Here is a 13465-nt window from a genome sequence, read left to right on the forward strand (position 1 = left end):
TCCTAGGGCCTTTCTGTACGATTCAGAAAATCCCCAGCCTCCCATGTCACTCCCTTGGTTATCTTTGCAAGGCAGCATCCTGACCTAATGGGTATTGGCTCCAGTTATTCCCATAAACACTTAAACGTTGTGTGCAGATTTCTCTGTCTTTGAGATCTCCCTGAGCTCTACGAAGTGATGAAGCCCAAACAAACTTCTGCACTGAGTGAAATGAGGGCAAACACTTCCTCTATAACATTCATATGCCGTGCTTCACTTTTTCTTTGCTTCTGCAGTAGAGCTGCTGCTGTAATCCTGGGGCACCACCTGGGGCTGCTCACCCAGCACTGCCCACCTGCACTGCCACCCAGGGCACCCAGCTCAGTGCTGCAGAGCTCAGCTTCCTTCACACGTGGAACTTAAACCTCTCCCTCACGGTGCCCATCCAGCTGCCCACTCAGCCAACTTCCAAGCATTGGTGGTGGCTGACTTTGAGGTTCTGGATGTACATCAATTATCAAACCCTGATATGGATATGGAACTGAAAAGCCAGACTTGATGTAAACCTCAAGTCAGTACCAAGAACGGCTTCTGAATGACACTGCTAAGTAGATAAAGCACTACACAGCATGCAGTCTGCTGGTGCTCCTTCCTGACCTTCAGAACACCCACACTGGCAACAAAGCACATTACTGATGCACCACGTGTGTGAGCTCATCCCATCGGTGTTCAATTCCAACCAGCAGGTTGGTGCCCACACAGACATCCCTGCACTCCATCTGTCAGGTTGGGAGTTCAATCAACCTCCTCCAGTTCTGCTTGCAGCCTCGAGCCAGGCCCAGCTCAGTGCCATGCTCCCATTCCTGCCTCCTCACAGCGATGCACAAAGCTCCAGACCCATCTCTCTTAGGGCAGCAGGATGGATGCTGCACACTGCAGGGCTCCATTAAGTTCTGTGCTATGAGAGTGGTGAGGTGCTGGAACAGCTGCCCAGAGAGGCTGTGATGCCCCGTCCATCCGTGGAGGTGTTCAAGGCCAGGTTGGATGGGGCCCTGGGCAGCCTGGGCTGCTGTGAAATGTGGAGGTTGGTGGCCCTGCATGGCACAGGGGGGTTGGAGCTTCGTGATCCTTGAGGTCCCTTCCAACCTGGGCCATTCTATGATTCTATGATTCCACGATTTCAGAGCCCTCCAATCTTACCAAAGCACTGCTCCATCTGCCTACAGACTGAAGCAAGCAGGTGGACGTAAAGTAGCAAAACCAGATGCCATCATCAGCCCAAGGTACCTCAAAGTCTTAATGAACGAGAAAGACAAACGAACCCACATGGCTTTTTAATGGAGGAACAAAACCAGAAGGAACAAACGCAGCTGACAGAACAGGGAAGGGGAAGAGGTGATGGAAAGCTTTAATACAGAATACTGCTTCTTATCGTATTTATTTATACCACCCAGCGGGGAACGCGGCACCCAAAGCCCAACAGGAGGAGGAGGGCAGAGCAGAGGGCCGTGCAGCTCCGCTCTCCCCCTGGGAGCAGCATAAATAACCTACACGTCAGGGCAGCCCGATACACGACGCTTCCATTCGTTAAGGATGAGGCCCGGGTGCAGTTTCCACCTCCTGCCACCAGGCTCGTCCCTAACTTGTGAAAATAAAGCATAGCTATTTTGTACATTTATATATATATATAAATATATATATAGATATAAAAATACACGCCGCCGGTCAGCTGGATACACATGCACACATGCACACACACGGATGTGTCTGGCACACACCCACCCGGCAGCAACACGTCAATACCAACACTGCATTTTGTGTACAGCACCCCTACGTCTAGCAAAGAAGAAAATCCCTTTTATGGCAATTCTGCAGGCAAGAAGAAAATCCATACAAAATACTTGGTTGTACAAAACTGCATTTTTACAAAGTCCGACGCTGTAACATAGCCTCAGTAATGCACTACATCTCTACAAGGAAAAGAATCGTCGAATCTTTATACAGCTGTAAAAAACCAAACCTGTGAGCTGCTCCACAACCTTCCTGTGCTCAAAGTTAGATCCGTGACACCACCCTAGCAGCAGATTAATAAATAAGGATTAAATAGTCTATAGTACAAAGCCATACCGAACGGCAGACTGAAAACCAAGGAGCTCTGCGGATACTTTCACTCCCTACACAAATTGGGTTTTTTAATTAAGAAGACTCGGTATAAAAGGGGGAAACAGGCACTAGGTCTGTATCTACAGGATGCACGGGAAGCCCGAGGGAAGTAAAATAATTAACAGTTTATGGCACCTTTACTGAATAACATTATTTTAAAGGCTCTGTTTCCCTACACTAATGAGTAAAGGGCTACTTAGATCATAGCTTTTATTAAGCAAACTTGACATAACCAACCACACAGTGGCAAGAGACAGAACCAGCTGTTCCCAGCTGCTAAAATGTATTGATTTCCACCTGAAAACAGCAAAACGTAGGTGTCAAGAGAAGCAAAGAGTCACAGTCCCACATGCACTGAGTTTCCTAATGCTCCTTTTTCCCCCCGCGGTGAATCCCCCACGTTGGGTCACTGCAGCTCAGTAACTGTTTTCGTGGCCAGCCAAGATGTAGAGGTTGCTGTGTGCAGTTGGGTTCTCCGTCGGCCTGCTCTCCAGCACCACCACTCTGCAACCAAACACAAACAACACCCAAGCAGTCAGCAGCAAAGCACACAGTATGTGGCTGTTACAGCTTTCTCGAGGCTGGGGGGAGAGGGAGCTCCTAAATATCGGGGCATTTTGTCCTTTAAACCCATTACCTCCTTTCCCACTCTGTAGCATCTCTTCCTTAACAACACCCAGGCAAACAAGGGGCAGGGGAGCAGTCAGCCCTCCGACCCACGGGCAGCCCCTCCTGTCCTTCCCTTCTGCACCTCCATAGCTCTGATGGGATCCAAGCCAGAAAGGTGTTACTGGAGCTCACCTGAGTGTAGCAAGAAAGTCTTCTGTCTGGACAGTGATAAAAGGAGGAACCAGGCAGCTTGAGAAGGATGGAAAAAACTGCACAAAGCAGCAAAAGCTTATTCTTGTGATCAACTTGCTCTACTGGGAGTCAGTGGGAAGGAAATCACCACTGCCTGTCATAGAATCACAGAATCCTAGCAAGGCCTGGGTTGCACAGGAGCACAGTGCTCATCCAGCTCCAACCCCCTGCTGTGTGCAGGTCGCCAACCAGCAGCCCAGGCTGCCCAGAGCCACATCCAGCCTGGCCTTGAATGCCTGCAGGGATGGGGCATCCACAGCCTCCTTGGGCAACCTGTGCCAGTGCCTCACCACCCTCTGGCTGAAAAACTTCCTCCTCATATCCAACCATGCAACACAACAGGCAGAGCCCTGCCAGAGGCTGCACAGCCTTTGTTATCTCTGCAGTCAGAGGTGGCTGTGGGAAGAACACTCAATTCCAATGGCAGTGCTCAGGCACCACGAGCCCCCAGTGGCTCAGGTGCGCAGCACAGACTGCAGTGGGGAAATACAAACACACACCTCCAAACCCAGGAGAACTGGGGCAGCTTCAGCAAAGCTCTCCCTCTGGAGGCAGCAGTGTGCACTGCAGCCTTAGGGCTAACAAGGTGAATGCACCACGGCACATTCAACCCTCAATGAGCTCAATTTTGCTTCACTATTTCCACCTCTCAGGGTCCAGAGCAGCAAAGGCTTTTTTAGAAGTGATCTGTTGCCAGATAGCGTCAGGTCAGCGTGAAAATCATCACAGCTACTGCAGGTAGAAACAAGTGAGACTTGTCCTGCAGGACTGCCTATGGGTGGATCTGCTGTGGGATGGAAGCCCACACGTGTGGAAGCTCATGAAAGAAAACAGGTGTGTGTATCTTCACACTGATTACCTGTCAGAGCCCAGCAAGCGAAAAACCCTGGTTTCATCTGATATCTCCTGGGTAACCTGCAGAAAGATGGAGATATTAAGGTCCATTTCAGAGGCAAAATGAGATGCCCTGGTATGAGATGGAAGGAAGAAAGAAATCAAAAATGCAAATATAATTCAGGGAAAATTACAGGACTGAATCAGACAAACTGGTGCTAAGTAAAGAAGCGTTCTGAACTTCATAAAGTAAAGCTCACTTTAAATCATTTTTTTACTGCTGCTTACACCAGATCTGCAGAGCCTCTGCGCAGAGCCTCTGTGTGATGCTCCTGCAAACAGAGGTGCTTAAAGCACAGTGTGAGCTTTTCAGGAGCAACACAGCAGGGCAGTCAGAGAAAGCGAGCAGCAAGCTGAACCAGGCCAACAGCAGGCACGAGCACTGTCACCTGGGGAGCAGCTGGGGGGGCCTAAGGGTCAACTGGCAAATAAGGAGCAGGACTCGGTCAAACCAGGAGACGCTGGGAGGTTACTCACTTCATCTGACTTGAAGCTCTTGCCCTGCATGCCGTGCTTCCAGAAGGCCAGCACGCTGTCCTGAAGGCACACTGCAGAGCAGAAACACAAACTCAGCCCCACGCCTGGCTTCTCAGAACCAGGAAATCTGGGATTCTGACCAGCAGCGATAATGGGAACCACGTGGACAAAGAACATGTGAGACTTTGACTCGTGACAGAAGGACGAAACCAAATCTGTATAAAAACCTGGTTGGAATCACCATTTGGATCTGAGGCACACATTGCTTTCTCCAGTTCAGCTCCAGTCACACCACTCACACAATCACTGTTTGCCAAGACACAGGCCTCTGTTTTTTCCCTTTTTTCCCATCACTTGCCTGGCTTTTTATTTTCCTACTGATCTGATTCTGCAGAGACGCGCTGCCAACAGCAGTTGGACTGCTGGAAATTACAGCTCAGTGCAGTGATTACTTCCAAACAGACACGAGCACGAAGAATGGGGAGGACTGTGCCACCAGGCCAAAGAGAGAGCGCAGTGAACTGCCAGCTCTGAATGATTTCATTATCAGATTCCTTAACATGATGGTGGAAGAACCCAGTGCTCTTTAAGCAGTACTGCAGAAACTGTGTTTATACAATGCTTCGTTTTCCCTGTGTCTCTGCTCAGCGTGAGCTGTGTCCCAGCTGCACACACCAAAGGCACTCAGCACAGCCCTGGGAGCAGAGGTTTTCTCAACAGCCAACTCATCTTCACCACAGGCTGGCCGTGCACCAGCTGGCAGCTGCCCTCCTTCCCCCATCCTCAGCCCTTCCGAGCAGATAGCCCAAACACTCACCCACTGACTCAATGCAGAAATCAAAGCTCAGCTCCGAGGCCAACTTCTTGCTTGACTTCAGTTTCCCTTGTAAATTCACTATTTTCACAAATTCTTAAGGGAAGCAGAAAAACAAGCCTTAAGAGCCATGCCTGCAAAGGATTACTGATAGCACGAAGTACAAAATACTAATTACAACTTTTAGGTACAAAAACAGAACGCCCACACCTGACAGCTGGGCTGTGTGCCCCCAACAAACCCTGCTCTCAATATGAATAGAGAAAACTTTCTTACAGATTTCATGTCTTTAGACTTTACTGATGGCCTTCCTGAAAATTACCCAGCTTGGTGCAGGAATGCCAACGCCAACATCAAGGCTGCAAATGTAGGCAGATTAAAGTCACTGCAGAGCTCCCAGCCAGGTCCTGACCTCTAGGGCACACAGATCACTGCTACAGTCACTGTGTGTGCATTTGAATTCTTGTCTGCAATGCTGCATTACAATGTGGTGGGAAAGATGAGCCTACAGAGAGGGAAAGTGGAACTGTGAGAGCCAAAGTGAGAAGAGCAATCCATAGCATCAGTTACCTGCGTGGTGTGTGTCAGTGACATACAAATGAGTAATGGAGAGAGAGCTATTAATTAATGGCAAGGTGAAATGACTGTGGCCAAAGAGTTGTGTGAGGGCAGCAGGCTGCCCAGTGGTGCTCATCACTTACTGTCCAGGCAGACCAGCACGGTGTCTCTTTCCAGCTGTGTCACATGAATGGCATCCAGCTGCTGATTGCCTTGTGGAAAAGGGAAGAGATGATTTTATATCACATCAAAGAACTCAGCTCAGAAACCCCCTCACACTCTGCTGATCGCCACAGTGCTTTCATACACTACAAACGTTCTGCAATCTACTGTCTTTGCTGTTCTTTCATCCTTTTCTTAAGTGCTGCACAATCCAAGAATGCTGTGGGAGCAGAGCAGGGCCCAGGGACGAGCCTATGAGCTCCAAGCTTGTACTCAATATGAAAGCACTGCCAGTTAGTGGCAATAAATGAAATGCATTTCATGTTACAGTTCAGCACAGCAGGTCAGCTTCCTTCAAGGAGACGAATTATAATGAACAGAAGGAATCATTAAGGAATCTTTCCCCCTACAAAAAGTGCTCTTTTCCCCTAAACTCACATCTGGAAAGATTATCGTGCTAATATTGAACTGGAGTGGAACGGTTTGCATACTTTTTAATTAATTAAGTTCTCATCACAGCTGTATTTAAATTTAAAGAAGTATATCCAAGAAAGCCAGCAAAGCAAAGCATCTGCAAGATATCAAGCAGCTTTTGAAGATAAACCAAAACATTCTCCTTCTTAATAGGCAGCTGAAGACAACAGCCCTCCCCCAGGGGCTGGAGGACAGACAGGAATGCATTTATGTGAGTCTTGACACGGGAATGAAGGGGAAAGAGCACGAAGACTGACCCCAGCAAGAAGTATGCAACCACAAATGAGAGTGCAACCAGCAGGGTCTGCATTGCTATTTAAGGACATCCAATAAGAGACGTGTCTGAAAATGAAGTCTTCAGGATCGTTTACACTGAGGCTGGCAAATCATCACAGGAGGAACTTGGGACCAGCTTCAACGCGCCCTATGTAGGGAGGCTGCCTCATTTTGCCTCGCACAAAGGTTTCCAAATGACTTCTGAGGATGTTTAGCAGGCTGTAGGACAGCCCAGGCTTACCTGCACCGATTTCTGTAAACCACGAAGAAGCAGAGTTCAAGTTGATTGTCTCAAAGTGAACCACCTGGTTTGGCTCGGCGCCTTTGCTGATAGCGACGCAGACCATGGGGTACTCCTGCTCTGGGATCACCAGCATCTCAAAGACATTCAGAGGGCTCGGCAAAGGAAAATCAAAGTGCTGGGGGGAAAAAGCAACACAGGCATTTGTGAAGTTTCCCTCTGCCTTGGAGATGGGACGCTTAAAACGAGGCACACAAAGTGTAAAAGATGCAGGGCTGCTTTTCGCTGCTGCTAAGAGTGTTTGTAAGCTGTGCAGGCTATGACCTGTGCTCGTCCATCCTGCTGGTACTGGGCTAGATCCAGCACTGCACCCATTTCAGCCACTGGATTTTCTTAGTCCGTGTGTGCCAAGGCACATCTTCAAGGGCTCAGAACCCACAGATGTGAGCAGACGGAGATGGACTCTCCATCACAGATTGCAGAAAGGTTATTTCACCACCACGTCACAATTAGGATGATGGGGCAGGTTAGAGGGACAAGCACAAGCAAATGTTCCAGAAGGAAATATTTACCTTTATTAACATGAATTTCTGCATTGGCTCATACCACTGTAACAGAACAATTCCAGACTGCAGCGCACCGCAGAGGTACTTGTGTCCTGTGTACGGATTTCTGACTATAAGAAACAAAGAGAACAACAGAATCAATCCCTTCTCATTCCAGAAGACCAAATGAAAATAAAAATTGCAGGTATCTTTACAAATCATTCAACAACCAGCCCCACTTTCACACTGACAGCTGTTTGCTGCACAGCCATTTGAATCTCCACAGCAATGAATGCTGTGCCACGTTCCAAATGAACGCAATCACCCTTCTGATTACGAACAACAAGCATGTGGTAAGTCCCAGTGAAGAGGCCAGAAAACAGAACCACCTTCTTCCCAGGGCTGAGGAAGGGGAGTAAAAGGTCTGGGTCCAGCTGTGACTTAAATAAAAACCATCTCCAAGCAGTCCACATGCCCAGAGCCTCCCTGCGAGCTCTGACAGCTAATGCAATAAATACGATGGAGGGCTGGTTGTTCTTTTGGCTCAGTTACATACAAGAGCAGCCTGATTTCAGCAATTAGTTATAAATATGCCAACTGCAGACACTTGAGATGAGCTGAACAGGATCACCACGTTCACAGCTGGGTACCTCGTACTCTGCTTGAGCAGAAGTGTAACATCCCATCTCACACAGTGCTGGGGTCAGTTCTCAAACAGACACAGAACTGCCATCCTCCATTGGGTTTCCCAATGGATCTTACTCTAGATAGCAACATGTTTAGGTTAAGAGTTGGTATGAAAAATTTCTGTTGAAGTGATAGGACAATGGGAATGGTTTTAAAGTAAGACAGGGGAGGTTTGGGTTGGATATGAGGAGGAAGTTTTTCAGCCAGAGGGTGGTGAGGCACTGGCACAGGTTGCCCAAGGAGGCTGTGGATGCCCCATCCCTGCAGGCATTCAAGGCCAGGCTGGATGTGGCTCTGGGCAGCCTGGGCTGCTGGTTGGTGACCTGCACACAGCAGGGCTTGGAGCTGGATGAGCACTGTGCTCCTGTGCAACCCAGGCCATTCTATGGTTCTGTGACTCCCTGATTAATTAAATGGGAAGTTATGCATTTGTACTCACCTATGCAGCATTTGTGACACCCTTTTGTGTCAGGAATCTTTGTCGTTAAGGCAAACTTCCTGCAACAACAGGTACAAAAAGCACATCAACCAGAGAGGCTGAGGTCCTTCCATGCTCCCAACCCATCCGTGTTCCAAAGCACTGTCATCTGTTACTAATTGCAAGAGAAAGACTTGTACCTTGGTAATATTCTGTCAGGAAACCTATGGGTTTGGATGTGAGCAGCTAGTCCTGTTTTTTTGGCTTGTTCAAACAAAGCTATCAGATTATGGGAGTAGAGCTGGAACGTCTTCCCTGCAAGAGAGAAGAGCACGCATTGCTGTGGCACACGTGCCTCCACCAGGGAGCCGTGCACGATAGGAAAATGTATGTAGAGAAAATTACCTTCTAGAAAAATGGACCACATGCGTCAGATATTTCAAGTCCAATTAGGAAGAAAAATAAAACAAGACAACGATAATAATGCATATAGAGAAGACAAGGCATTCAATGCAAAGTTCAGTAACACTAACAAAGCTCTGAAAGTTAGGCACGCATTTTTAGGAGGCTGTAATTACACCTCAGCAATTAAATACCCCGGGACATTTATCCATAAATCAGGGGAAGCGGTGCGACACAAACCCACTCCTCTAAAGGCACAACGCTCCTCTCGCTCTGTGTGTCACATCCCTCCTGTTTCCCTGCTGGAAATTCCAGGAGAGCAGCAGAACTTCTTTGCCCCCATCCACCTCACTGCCACCTCCTCCTCCTTTAACTACAAGCTGGTTTTATTCCCCAACTCTGGCTCATTCTGACCATGCAGCCAGGCTACAGCACAGGGTCAAACCCAGCAGCATCACCGCAGTAATGCAGCTGCATTAGCAAGCTTGAGCTTAATCCTCCCTTCATTTGCTTATGATGCTTGAGAGTGCCCTGATGCAGCTCTCCCAGCTCAGGAACCGAAGAGGAGGACGCTCCAAACTCTCTGGGTGCTGTTACCAAATGACAGCTCCAGCAGTTGGACAAACACCCACGGGTCTTCAAACTAACACCAAATCTTTTCCAAACTGATTCAGTTAATAAAATGGTGGGAAACCGTGGCCAAGAGATTCTAGCAAGCACTTGAATTGAATCTAGCACTTGAATTTTAGCTATGGAAATCTTTCCAACTGCAACACTCATGAAAAAAACCTTCCTATAGAAGCACAAGGAACAGAGCAGTTTTCTACTTCAGAACAGTGAACATACGATGTACTGAATTATGATTTAAGTGCCTCTCTTCATCATCCTTAAACTTTTTCTTCTATTATACGTACCTGACAAGGACATCAAGGTGTTATTGATAACATACAGCCAGGTGCACTTCCGGGGAAACAACTGAAAAGAGAAATTGTTTCCTTTAGTAGAAGCACACAGGGGTTCATCCCCACAGCTTTCTCTGCCTGCTCCACACCTGTCACTGTTCTACAGCAACAGCCATTGGCCAAAGTCCCACTGCATGGCATTTTCCCCTTCAATTCTTCCTTCTGGAGCCCTGGCTTAGCAATACTGTTTTGTCTGAAGCACCTTCATTCATTCCCTCTCCTACCCCCAGGACATTCCAACTTGTAACAGTTTCAGTTAGCAGCACAAAGGGGTGATGGGCAAAGACTGGGGCAGCTCCTGGAAGGCACTGGGACTGCTTTTGTTGCAGAGGAAGGAAGTTACACAAGGGGCAGCCAGCCTGGACTTGAAAAGCTGTAAGGGTAAGAGCCTCCTGAAGGGAATTTCAGTGACAGCATCCAGGAGTCTCAATCCTGAAAGGAGTAATGCAACAAGGACACGGATTTTGTTGGCTGACTGAATTTATTGAAGGTTCCCAGGTCTCCCATGAGAAAAAAAAATCCAGTAAGAGAAAAAAAAAAGTTCCTAGGATTAAGCTGTTTTGAAAGCAGGCCATTAAAAAAAGGCATCAGCAGAGCGCTGTGCTGAGGGAGCTTTGCAATCACTGCAGAAGATCACAGAACCATAGAATTGTTTGAGTTGGAAGGGACCTTTAAAGGCCATGGAGTCCAGCTCCCCTGCAATCAACAGGGACATGCTGGAGACCAGGATCTGCAAAGGAACAGCTGTGCTGGTTCAAGCAAACATCCACCTATTTCCAACAGGCACTGGAAAGTGATATGATTTAACCAAAGAAATGCCCAGCACAGCAAAGTAATGGATACAGTGCTACATCCAATACTTCTCAGCTTGGAAACCTGCTGAATCAGATAGGGCTTCTATGCATTCAGTGAGCTCCAGGGCATTTACCTCCCCCCAGCCTGTTCAGTCTCTCCCCTCCAATCTCATGTAGCTTCCTTCATTCACAACTCCCCATAGCAAAAGGTGGAAAGGGGAACAGTTGTTCCCTATGGGCCCCTGCCAAGCGACCACGAGATGGGAGAGCATTTCTGATGTAAGTATCACAAACCCAATGGAAACCAGGGCCTAATGCTGAGGATGAACTGGCAACCACGAGATAAACCAGGGTGAAGAAATCTAAGGTTAAGATGTAAATCAAATGATCAACGGTAATCAGATGGAGGCAACAAGAGAAGCCAACCAAGCAGATAACTGGGAAAGCAAAAGGGATAACTGGGAAAGCACACAGCTTGACAGGAAGGAACATCTGGACTACATGATGAGGTGGACAAACTTGTGCTACAAGCACATAAAAGCCCAGTTAATGACTGGTTTGACCATATCCTCATGTCAGTGGGCCCCAGGCCTGCTGCTTCACTTCACAGTACCTAAGAACTGGCTCAAAGCCCAAGGCCTCTCTAACAGTTATTTTCAAAAGCTGCTGGAAGACAACCAAGGGCCTCAAGGACAAGTTTTTAATTCACACACTCACAGAATCACCAGGGTTGGAAAGGAGCTCCATCACAACTCCAATCCCAACCCGTCCCCACCACGCTGACACGTCCCTAAAATTCCCAAGGGGTCACAAGAGAGCTGTGCAGAGCAGGCTGCTGTGCACACACACCTCCTTCAACAGAGCACCTGCTACTGGGTGCAGAGAAATAGAGAGATGTGAAGCATGTGTGCAGGGTCCCTTCCAACCCAAACCATTCCATGATCCTATGATTCAGGAATTGGCAGATATTAATCCTGGAGAGACAGGAAGCACTTTGGAGGATAGGATCAGAACGAAAAACCTGAGAAACAGTTAAACAAAAATCTCAGGTCCCAACATTTGGTGGTAAGGAATCCAACCAGCATGGCTGAAGCCCTGCTGTAGGCCTTGGAGCTTTGCAAGTGAACCAGTCACACTTCTGCCAGCTGAGGCTGTGCTCTCAGGAAGGGAAACTCTCATTTTAGGATGCATTAAGTGTTCTATGTAGACATTACTGAGTTGTCTCTAGAGGCCACCAGCAGCTCCAACCCCTCGACAGGACATAAAAAAAGCAGCTGGCAGAGTTTGGAGAGGAGTGTTACATAAAATAAAGTAGAAAATTCACAAGGACAGATTGGTTTTACTGAGTAGAAAGATAACTGAGGTAAGGCCTGGGAATCTTCAGCAACAGTCACCACTTTTTTTTGTTAGACATTTATCAGAAAAGCAAGTTGTTGTTCCCTAAGTCTGCTGATACAACAAAAACATTTTTAAAGCCTTCAAACTCTGTGTTCTCCTCTTGCATTCAGGCCTTTGCTCATCTCCCAACACTTGGAAAGACCTTTACATCGTAGCAAATTCAAATGTGCACCACCAAACCTTTTGTCTGTGCTCCCTGGTAACAACACTCTGCTCCTTCTGATTCCAAAAAAGCAAATTAACACCACCACGATTGTGTGAAGTGGTTTAGAAAGGGTTAGAAGGCCAAAGAAACAGAGGAGAATGTGTGTTTATTGGTGGTAACAACGCCAGCTACAATAAATGGCCAAGGGCTTCGGTAGCAGCCCGAGGAGAAGCAATGTGCCATCTAGTGGTGATGAAACGGAGAAAGAAACGACAGGCAACCTGTTGTCTCCAAGGAGAAAGCTATTTTAGTGCAGAGCCCCCGTGAAAGCAGTGTTATATAAGCAGCAACAAGAATTCAAGCAGGGGGATTATTAATTTCAGGACTTCCAGTGTTTCCTTCGATGCGAATCATTTCACACCACAAAGCCCAGCGTCCCATCTCTCCCCCTTCTAACATAAAACCTTCTGGCTTCCTCGTGTCACCAAATCTATTCTGTGTGTTTGATGCACCCAAATCACCTGTTCCATTGTTGCTTCGTGAAGTTCATTCAAATTCAAAGTATAGATACCTTCTTCTGTTCCAAAGATGATGTACTGATCTGCAAAACAAGACGGGGTTTGTTTCAGAAGCTCCTGACCACCGTGGCCAACTGGTGGGTTGCAAACACAAACAACAGTGTTACCTTTAGTGTCTGGATGAATCCATGACGTTGCACAGTTGATCTTCAAAGGGCAACCATCGAAAACTTTGGAGAAACACGCTCCCATCTGAAAGACACAGAGCTGAGAAGTCAGACAAGTTCCCAGCACAAAGCTGTTAACCTCCAGCACTCAGCCATGTAAGACACACCTGCACGCACCGCTGCGGCCTTCTCTTCAGACACAAACTGAACTGTAACATGCAAAATGCTTCTATCTTCCCCCAAAATCTACAATGCAGCCTTCCAAACCTTTCCATAGACTTCATATAGGTTAAGAAATGCAAAGAGGAATCTAAGTTACACGGACAATTCTTACCTACTGGTAAGAACAACAAGGAACGCTTATGCAACAGTGTGAGAAGGCAAAACAAGCACAAACACCCTGTTACACCCTCTCCCATCACCACCTCCCTTCCCCTTTCATTAAAGAGAATGCCAGTGGAGATCACAGCCCACAGCCAGCGAGGTGTCTGCCCTTCACCACCTGACTGAACAGCGAAAGCAGGGTTTTA

General features: G+C 47.6%; 1 protein-coding gene across 5 annotated transcripts in view; it reads right to left on the reverse strand.

The window, feature by feature from the left end:
• Positions 1-1294: 1294 nt before the first annotated feature.
• MAP4K5 (mitogen-activated protein kinase kinase kinase kinase 5) overlaps positions 1295-13465 on the reverse strand; it is a 59019-nt gene continuing 46848 nt past the window's right edge. For 4 of the 5 annotated variants that reach the window (XM_042814647.1, XM_042814645.1, XM_042814646.1 and 1 more), the window contains 13 exons: positions 12936-13020; positions 12772-12851; positions 9866-9926; positions 8955-8957; positions 8750-8864; positions 8571-8629; positions 7472-7575; positions 6900-7077; positions 5890-5958; positions 5192-5284; positions 4375-4445; positions 3863-3918; positions 1295-2646 (listed from right to left, as the gene is read on the reverse strand). In XM_042814647.1, the coding sequence (XP_042670581.1) occupies positions 2559-2646; positions 3863-3918; positions 4375-4445; positions 5192-5284; positions 5890-5958; positions 6900-7077; positions 7472-7575; positions 8571-8629; positions 8750-8864; positions 8955-8957; positions 9866-9926; positions 12772-12851; positions 12936-13020 (1062 nt within the window). In that variant the 3' untranslated portion in view covers positions 1295-2558. The remainder of the gene's footprint in view (positions 2647-3862; positions 3919-4374; positions 4446-5191; positions 5285-5889; positions 5959-6899; positions 7078-7471; positions 7576-8570; positions 8630-8749; positions 8865-8954; positions 8958-9865; positions 9927-12771; positions 12852-12935; positions 13021-13465) is intronic. The other variant, XM_042814644.1, reaches the window with a different exon arrangement.

This window comes from Centrocercus urophasianus, unplaced genomic scaffold (genome assembly GCF_019232065.1).
Source record: "Centrocercus urophasianus isolate 14NV4802_14NV808 unplaced genomic scaffold, USGS_Curo_1.0 seq_14, whole genome shotgun sequence".
In the NCBI taxonomy this organism is placed as follows: Eukaryota; Metazoa; Chordata; class Aves; order Galliformes; family Phasianidae; genus Centrocercus; species Centrocercus urophasianus.